The sequence below is a fragment of the Geospiza fortis genome, unplaced genomic scaffold, assembly GCF_000277835.1.
Source record: "Geospiza fortis unplaced genomic scaffold, GeoFor_1.0 scaffold138, whole genome shotgun sequence".
Classification (NCBI taxonomy): domain Eukaryota; kingdom Metazoa; phylum Chordata; class Aves; order Passeriformes; family Thraupidae; genus Geospiza; species Geospiza fortis.
Genome location: NW_005054307.1, coordinates 120,408 through 130,697, shown reverse-complemented (window position 1 = coordinate 130,697; position 10,290 = coordinate 120,408). Strand labels below are relative to the sequence as shown.

At 36.6% G+C, this 10,290-nt stretch overlaps 1 protein-coding gene across 1 annotated transcript in view; it reads left to right on the top strand.

The window, feature by feature from the left end:
• HDAC9 (histone deacetylase 9) overlaps positions 1-10,290 on the top strand; it is a 275,406-nt gene that overhangs the window by 205,943 nt on the left and 59,173 nt on the right. The window contains exon 21 of the mRNA XM_031066816.1: positions 8,865-8,983. Within this exon, the coding sequence (XP_030922676.1) occupies positions 8,865-8,983 (119 nt within the window). The remainder of the gene's footprint in view (positions 1-8,864; positions 8,984-10,290) is intronic.

Below are 10,290 nucleotides of genomic sequence, written 5' to 3'. Positions count from 1 at the left end.
CATCAAAGTGTATGCTGTACCCCCAACAAGGAGTGTAGACTTTGGACCTAGAGACAAACTCATACTCTAGAGCCCTCTTCTTTTAATTTATCCAAAACAGAACCATTTCCTTATTTTCCCTAATTTTACCATTCCTGTGAAATGTCAGAAAAATAGGTACTAGGCTTTCCTTTCTCTTTTACTATACTTAGACAGCTAAATAATTTTAAAAATTTCAAGTACACTAAAATATACTGAAATGTATATTCTCAAAATAATGTGCTTATCTGTAGATGTAAGAAATTCCTTGGAGGTTATGTCATACTGTCATTTATTTTGTGAATTCTGTAAATGTGACACATTGAGGCAAATTTTTACCTCTGTATTTAAGTATTTCTGATACTACAGCACTTTCTTATGAGCAATCTTATTAAGATTACTGGCAGCAGTGAACTGTTTTAGTAGTATTATTAGTTTATTTTGTTAACATTTTAGGCCAAGTCTTTTATGATAAAATACTGCTGAGACAAATTGCTTAGTAAAAAGGCAAAACTGATAGGTATTTTGTTACAGAAAATACTGTAGTATTTTCAGCCTTGATAAGAATGTAATATGTTTTCTAAACACCTATACAAATTTTAAAGCAGAAGAGGTACCCCTAAATGTGGTTATTTATGGCAGAAAAGCTTCTAATTATTTACTTTCTTTTTCTTCCATAAAATAGAGTAATGAGCATTGAACTGATTTTCTGGTAGAAACATGTTACACCATGAAAGCTAAATGATATCCTAAACAATATTTAGTGGTAAAATTTGGCAGTGTGTATGCATGTGTCAGTTCCATTTCCCATACAAGTTAGAATGGCTTTGATAGAAAAATAATTGGCTTTAAATGGTGGGATTCCATATTTATAGCATTTTGCTTTCTCAGTGTTGGAGATGCTATTTTAGGTTATTCTGCGTTTTATTTTAAACTCTGTCTTGCAAATTAAACCTCTACTTCCTCTCTCTCATATATCATCTTCAGTTGTGAAGCTCTTGGAAACCGCATCAGTCCTTTAGCTAACAACTGGAATTTAGTAAATAAATTGTTCACAAGAATGGCATGTTACCAACTAGTTTTATTTGAGATCTGAGAAGTAACTAAAAGGTAAAAAACCGATTTTTTTTCCCATCATGTAAGTGCTTCCACAAGAGTCTAAGAAGACAGAGGAATATTCAATAGAAAATGCAGGTTTTCTGAACTCCGTTTTTCAGGGTGAAAGTGTTCTGTGTCCTGCTTTTGTTGGTATTATCTTGGCCTATATTTCCATAGAAGGTTTTATATTTGTAAATTTTCCTTTGATACTTGCAAACTTGCCTTTCAATGTAACCTTTTCTTTAAAGTTATATTCATTTGAGACACGCTCAGGTCCATGATTTTTAAGCAAGCTTGTTTGCCATGATCTTTAGCCAATCCCTTTACCTATTACCACTTGACTTTGAATTTTACTTCATTCTGAATACGGACAAGAGTGTGCACAGTACATGTATAAATGCTTTTGCCTGTGTTTCAAGAAGTTGGGTAATTTTACTTAACTATGCTATTAAATTTTAAGTGCATTTTGGAAAGCACAAAGTAATACTTCTTCTCATAGTTTTTCTGTCTGTTAACTTTTCCTTATTTTGGTCCTTTTTATACTAGTTCAGAGACTCTGACTGAGGCATATTGTAGATCAAATGTAGAAGAGTCCTTATAATTACATTGAAACCACCTTTCGAAATAATAAAAACATATGGATGAGCAGATATTTTAGACAATATTTCATATACTTTTTGACTGCATAAGATCTTGCAGTTCCAGCTGCAAGAATTAAGGAAAGTTACATGAAGGATGCCAAAATACTTATTCATTTTAAAAGGAATCCACAAATAACAGCCTTAGGCTCTGAAAATGTCTTTAAAAGCCATAAAAAATGCAAGAAAGCAAGCAAGAAAGAAAAACAAACAGTGCTTCGAAAACTTTTCATTCAGTGGCACTTAGATACTCCTGCAGTTATAACATTTAAAATTTCTGAGTTTATAAATGATCTTTAAATGGGTCCATCCATAGAAGACGTTGACTCTTTAAACATTTTGGCATGTGATTAAATTCAAAACCATATGCAAATCCCAGTGACATGAACATGATTTGCCGTACTGAGGACTTCGTGTTGATGTGGTACCTTTTACCCCTTGGAGAAAAAAAAATATTTTTTATCTCCAGAAAGCAAGTAAGGTAACTATAAAATAAAAGTAAGGACAGGAATATTGACTGTTCTTAAAAAAGAAATAGGGAAGAAATACAATTATTAAAAATACATAAAAAGTAAAGCTAGAAGAATAGAAGAAAACACATTAAAACAAAGGCTGTAAAGATAAAACTTCTATAAAATATCTGCCTTAGAAACTAATGCAGAAAAAGTTGGCAGAATTTTGGTATGCCTTGGAGGATAAATCGAGGACAAAGCTAATGGTCAGATAAAAGTTATCAAGGAGCTTTGAGGGAATGTTCTCAGGTTTGGCCTTGATGAACTTGGGCTGACAACAGAACTGGCACAAAGCAACATTGTGAAATTAAACCAAAATTTTAGTGGGAAACACTATTATAAACTCAATTCATGCAGAAAAAAGTATTACGTGCGAGTTGTACGGAAATTCTGTGTAGCTTTCTGTGAGAACAGACATTACGTGATACTGTGTTACATAAAAACATGTGCAAAGAACACATAAAAATAATAGATACTGTAAGTTCTATATACCTATAGGGGCAATCCTTGAAATGCTCTCTGATCTGTTTCTATCAGGAAACATTCAACAACTTACTTTACCTTGTGTAACTTTAAGGTAGGACAACATAGTGATTGTTTGGTACACTATTTTATTTGCATGATGTGAAACTGAGAAACTTTAGGCAGACCTATATTCTTTCAAATAACAGACTGGGTCTCCATTTGGTGGCTAAATCTCCACTATAATAGCACTAATGCATTCTATATATCTATATTCTTGCAAAATACAAGTCTGATATAACTGAACAAAAAATAGTGCATTTATAGGGTTTTTTCCCTACTTGTTGAAGTTATGGACTTCAGAGTCTTCTGCATTTTCTCTCAAGGTTTTTCAAGAGACAACTGGGTAATTTATTCAAGGCGTTTACCAGCTTTTAGTTTTAACTGATTCATCTGTGAAGTGTGTAAAGAAATGCCTCTTTAGAGGAGTATGCAATCAGAAACAGCTATACTGATTTATACCAGCCGAAGATATGAACCTTTCCATTTTTCAGTGTTCTCAAAGTACTTTGAGATAACTGAATAAAAGCACTCAGAATAGAGGATTCTGGGGAAAGAGCAAATAATTTATGTTACTAAGCTATTCCAATCTGCAGTTTTAGAACAGCGTGGGTTATTTTTCTGTTACATAAATTATTGTCCTGGGCTGGTATTCCCGCTCATTTCCTTTTTAAATTAACAACACAGCAAAAGAATTGTAGCTATTTGCATAAGTTTAGCTTTCTTTGGAGATGTCCAGCTCTGTGTTGTGGTGCTTGGAGAGTCGTTTCTGCATTGGGTACTTCTCTGCAATCTCTTCTGGGAGAACAAATGTTTGGTAGCATCCTAGCCATGTGCTTTGAATGTACAAAAATAGAATAGAAGAATAAAAGAAACAGAGTCCCTTGGTAGAATCGCTTTAATGTCTTGCATCTGATGTTCAGATTGGTGGGGAGGGGAGGATCGCATGCCTGATGTTTTCTCTAGAACTACACCCAACTGGAAGCCATCCCTTGGCTTCTCTGCAGACAGCAGCATACCCAAATGGAACATATTAATTCTTTGGGGAAATCTCCCTAGTCAGACAAAAAGAAATCTTTTCAGCTTCCCAGATACATGCTCTGTTCCCAGTACCATCAGACTGAAAGAAGGATCTGCATTACATTGATCTGGAAGAAACAGTTTCACTCTAACTTCAAGTTTTAGATAAATAACTTCTGGGATGCAGCTGCTCAAGCTTTCAGGTTTTGACATGTTTATTAATGAAAATGAATGAGAAAAGAAAGAAACAGTCAGCCAGGCAAGATGCCCCTGTAACTCTGCTGTCATCATTAGGTGAATATGGTATACCAAATATTTATGCTTCTATATAATTCAGATCACAGAAAATAAATATCACTTTTATGTGTTTTATTTTCTTTGGAGAAGGAAGTGGAGGAGATTGTGAGTCATAGTGGAAGAATAAAATCTATTTCTCTTCTGACAAAAGCTGCTTGTTTTGTCAGAGAAGGATCCTAGCATTAACTTCAGTTTGGTGATAAGCTCTGGAGCCTGACTGGCTTCAAAAAGTGATGGCCTGCCAGTCCTCAGTCTGTACCTGTCTGCTGACCCATGGCCAGAAGCCAAATCATATTTCTTACTCCTGCTGGGCATAAGATAATCAGTGTTCCTAGCAGGGTCTGAATGCAGGCTGCTGGTGCACCCTTGCAAAGATTTCTGGTGAGTAGAATTTTGACCCTTTGCACCGTAACAAATCCTGCCAGCTGCAGCCTAACTTCTGAGCATAGGGCTGGTCTGAGGAATCTGGGAAGGTTAACATGAATATATATTAGGGTATGACAAATATTATTTGCCTGCTTTAAAAACATACACCCCAACATATTTTCTGTTATGATCAGATTCAGAGGGTTCTCTTCTTAGGCAGCTGAGAAGGGAAGTGACATGATAATAGTAGCTCCTGAGGAGGTAGTCAGTGGATGATTCCTCCTTTTTACTCCTTGCTGTGCCCTTCAGAGTGTAGAAGAGATAGAAAAGATACAGGGGCCGATAATTTTCTGCTCCCAAGAGATAGTGAAGTGGATCAGGAACTGTCACTCCCTGTCCAACCATCCTGAGGTAGGAAAAGATTGTTTACAAGGGAGAATGGTCTTCATGTTGTTTTCTGTAGGCTTTTTTTACAACTACTAACCTCAAAACATTTGCTTCCCCTGCCCATGGCAGGAGGGGGTGGGCTAGATGATCTTGAAAAGTTCCTTCCAACCCAAGCTATTCTATGGTTCTAAGATTCTGTGATTTTCCTAAAGACAGATACTCACTCCTATGAAGGTGCTAAAGCCTGAAAGGTGACAAATGACAAAAGGTTTTATGTATATCCTAGTGAAATGAAGACTATATTTTAAAATGTATGTGTATATAATTCCTAATAGAACTTCATAAGATAGGAAAGTATCTGTCATTTCTGTGAAAGAATTTTTGTGTGTGTTTATTGCCACAAAGCAGTTACTGCCATGGCTAAACAAACATTACAGATGTCCTGCCTACATAAACTCCAGACCAAAACGCTATTTTCCAGATGTTAAGTTGCTCTTTTCTAAGTGGATATATCATAGAATTTATTCAAGAGTAACCGCCTAAACGTCTGTAGATTAATGTACAAGACTGGATTAGAGATTTAGGAACCAAAGGTCTATATGGTCTTTGCAATTGAGACCCTTGTGGTTGTCACCTTTTGGAAGGACCAAATAGTAGCCTTGACTTCTGTAACAAGAACCAGGGACCCTCTGAGATGTTTAAGAGAGGAGTCAAGCTTGCTATCCCAATAAAGAGAATATATTTTTTTTTTTAGTTTTCCATTATAGCTTTCAAAATGAAAAGTCCTTAGAGGTTCTTCTGTATTAAATGATGAACATTATAAGATGGATGAAAAAGAAATAATCCAAACAAGGCATACAGGTTAGCTCTTCTGGTACATTGTGTGCAAAGTAGCAGTAGCAAAGTTACGTCTTAGTTTGTGAGACAATAATATGGCAAAAGTAGGATGTTATTTTTCTGGTGAAATGTAACAGACACTGTGTACATTTTTAAAAGAAAATATTCTTTCTTTCAGAAAAAATCCTCTTAGCTGTTATTTTGGTAAAGTGAATTCATGTAATCCTGAAAGCAGTAACAGAACACTGAATTCTGTATTGCACCCCCAGTTATTAGCATTATAGCCTTCTCATTTCTAGAGCTGAGATTCCTATATATAATTTCTGTAGAGATTTATGAATGTGCTACTATTTCCTGTTCAGGACTATTCACAATGGTGTTAATAGCTATTCCTGGTTCTTTGTGTCAAAAGACCCTGCTTTCAGTATTTAATAATTTTCCTATTGCTACTCAGTATGGCTGGCAGTTTTAATGTCAGACATATTTACTTGACAAAAAAATTGAATAAACTGTGTCTAAGCAATTTTTGCTGCTTCTATGAACGAGATTAAGGGTCAAATGCATTGTTTTTCACCATTGTTATTAAAAAATGTGCTGACATCTTTATGCTTAAGAGTAAGGTCTTGAAATGTGGTAGAAGTGTGGCAGATTTTCCCAATGTTTCCAAATTATAAGACTCTCAAAAATTTCTTTGTGTGTTAGACTGGTGAGGCTTGTTACTGCTCAGCAACTTGAGCTGGCAGACCTTCTCTGCGCTGCACACACTCCACTGTCTGACTGCTGAGTTTAGTCTGTGCTGTACTCTGTGGTGCTGCCACTTTGTTTGACATGAAGAAATAAAAAGCAGAGCCTGACTTGAATTTGAGGAAATATGAATGGAGAGGAGGAGGGCAAAAGCTCAAGTGGCTGCAGATAGGGAGGGTTCTTCAGAGGATCCCTCCTTCTTTCAGTTTATAAGATGTATGGTGCTATGGGGACAGATGAAGATTGTGTATCAGCCACAGTCCTCATCAGTGATCAGGATCCATGCCACATGTGTTGCAGACGTGGGGAAGTTTGGGAAGTATGTGTTGCTTCAGACAATGAATTTGTTATTAGAGTATCAGAAGGTATGTACATAAGATGTGGTTGCAGAGGAGACCTTTATTCCTAATATTGTTCCCTAGCTTTGTGGAGATTAGCCTGCAAAAGCTCAGACACTGAAGTGTCTAATGTAAGTATTCATATGTGTACTTTGTGTGCCAAAGAGTTCTACATCGTGGAACAATAGGAAAAAAAGCCTAGAGGAGAAGTGATTGACTGCCTGCCTCCAGGCCATGTCAGCTCAAACCTGTAGCAACCTTGGTGGATATTTGTTTCAGGTATTATAAAAAAGTCCAAGAGATGGAAAGTCTCCAATTTTCTTAAACATTTTATTTATATTATTATTTATTCCTAGTATTTAAAAGCTTGTTCCAGTGTCTGAAGTACAGGTGTCCTGCTGCAGCTGCTTCAGGTCCTGTCCACAGGGTACAGAACAGGTTATTTCTTTCCACTTGCAATGACTTATGTATTTCTGCACTTTTATCATGTTTGCTCCCATGTTATGCAAATCAAATAGTTATATTAATTATCCACTTAAGTTATGTTTTTTAACAGTTTTTTCTTTGCTTTTGATCTCTCCAGTTGGTCTAGATCCTTCTTGAAGTGCAATGCTCAATACTGGAGTCCATATTTCAGCAGAGGCCTACTAATGACTTGTATAAAAAGGAATATTTCACAACTTATATCACTTTGCCTGTAGATATTTGTGGTGCAATTTCAGCAAAATCACAAAAAAAAATTTAGGTGGCCTCTATCCTTTTTTTAATGTAAAACTGTATTCATTGAAATGCTGCATGCTCTGACAAAGACTTTTTGCTTCATCTGAATTATATTTTTTTCTGATTAAGAAGTAAAATGAACATTTTCCTAATATTAAAATTACCTTTGAGGCAAACAAAACAAAGTGTATAATGCATAGATCAAAAACTAAACTAAAGAAAGACCTAGAAAATTGTTGATATCATTTATGTCTTTCTTTTTTCCCACAGAAAACCTAAACCTTTCCACAAAAATATGATTTCTTTGGACTAAATGGTTTATCAAATAAACAGTAAACATTGAACTTAAACAAATAGCATTACACATGCACAATATTAATCTTCACATTCTGACCAGTGTAGACCAATTGGGATTGGTCTACACTGGTCAGAATGTGAAGATTTTTCTAGAGTTAATTTTTCTGGGATAGAACATTCATATATGTATTTGCCTTTTAATGTTAGCCATATCCCCCTGATTTAGCACAGCCATTACAGGCTCAGTGTTTGTCAAACCGTTACAGAAGTCATCCTCACTCCTTCCCTTTGGAGTCAGCCTGAAAGAACACATCTGAAAGTGCAGAGCAAAGGGGCTTATCTTCTCCTTCAATCCAGCTTTCAGGCTTTGAGACTGGAGAAGGGCAAAATCAAAGTGGTAAAATATCCACACACAAGTTTGTCAAGGAAGGGGTTAAGAAAGTGGGATCTTTGTGGCTGTAAAGGGCTGAATTATCTTCCTGACACCAGCAGGGGTTGCTGTCACTAGTTCGTGGTTGTCACATTCCTGTTATGCTTGACCTTGGAAAGGCTTGACAACATAGTCTGGATTTGATTAAGGGAATTTCATGTTTTTCCTTTGCTAGAGTCACCCCCCACCTCGACAAACATTTAAAAATGTTAAGGAGTAAAAAAAAAAAAGTTTGGAAAGCAAACATTTTCCCAAAAGAAATTTATAGTTCAAATTTACACCAAGTTCACACTAACTGGAGCAGTCCGGGTTTCCAGTCAGGCTTTGAGAGCTCTCTGTAAACCATTAGTCACTTCCCTGGAAGAGGCAGCTTTTTATAGGCAGCAGGATAAAACAGACACAGATGTGTAAGTAATATTAGAGGCTTTCACATGTACCTGCCTTTTTTTTCTCAGTCATACAAAAGAAAAACGAGTGATTATAAAAGGAAATTCACCGAAGCCTTGGACTTGAACAGCTACCATGGAGATTCATTTAATGAAAATAAAATATCTTGTGGTTTTTTCTGGTTGTGAGAATTTATATAATGAACATGGAAGTTCTTTTAATTTTATCACATTGGGTTCTTTGCATTCTACAGGACTGTGATCATGCCAGCTGCCAACGAGTTTGATCCAGAAATTGTCCTGGTGTCAGCAGGATTCGATGCTGTGGAAGGCCACGACCCTCCGCTGGGCGGGTACAAAGTCACGGCTAAATGTAGGTATTGCCATTGGCATGCATTTCTGAGTTGGTATTTTTTCTAGTTAGGAACCTTATTAGATAAGTCCAGTTCACATCTGTGTTTCTGTTTTGTGAGGTGACAGCTGTGTCACTTAGGGCAGGGGCCTGGAGAGCTGCAGTGCTTGCCCAGCTCATGGACAAGGTGGAAACAAACATTTTAGAGTTCCTGGCTCTCTCCTTTATGTTCCTCTTGGCATTTTTGTCTTGACTTCCTAAAGTATTACTTTTCTGGCATTCAAATAACATTTTAGATGTTTCATGCTTTTCAATAGGCCCCAATTTCCAAATGCTGGAGTAACTTACTTCTCTTTAAGAATATATTGGAGATTTTAGACTTTGGATGCCTAAATCCAATCTCATATTGCTCTTTTGTTATTGTAATCTTTTCAGCTCCGTGGCATTAATCCTGAATTACATCAGTGTTTATGAAGGCCAAATTTTTCTAAAAGACTACTCTGCTGGGTCTTAATATTTGGATGTCCATTTCAGTCTTTCAAAATGTGTGCTTATGGCAGAGATTTAATACTTTCTGAAAGACAGGTCTGTCTGACATATCTCATTTGTAACACTCCAAAATCCCTAGCTCTTACCAGACACTGTGGCCAAACTGATTCTGAGCCTGGGAAGTTAAGCAAGGCTGGCTGATGTAGTAACTCTCTGTACAGAATGTGCAATTTAACATTGCTTTATATCAATTTCTTTACATGGAGTGACGCAAAATGGCTTCCTAATGCAGTGATGTGAATAATTTTCTTCAGTATATCTACTTTTATTCAGTATATTCAGTCTATAATATCACTTCAATAACTATTAAATATGGACCTCTGCTGCTAGGTAGGTCAAGGCAAATGCATTGGGAAAAGTCTGGAGAAGTCGATGAGACTTAATGGTGTTTAAAACACTGCAGAAATGGATGCCAGTTAAGAGGATTTTGTCCTTCTAACCTCTGCCTTTTGTTACAGATCAATAGACCAAAGCTGTTGTATACATCAGGAGGTTCAGGGTGGATATGCATATTTTTAATTTTAATTCTCACTGCATGCTAAACAGGCTCCCCTGAATACCAATGAAAGTGATGGAGGAACAGAGTGAGTGTCCATAGGGGTGTGCTGTGACAAGGGAGAATGCAGAGAGCAATGCAGGGGTCTACCCAGAGACGCTTACGCAAGTGCTAATGCACTAATGGGTTGGAAATGGAGTATCCCTCTGGCTGCAAGTTAGACATATTGAGTTTTAGCACAGCCTTTCAGCTTAATGCAGTGGTTACACTGGAGAGGAAAGAA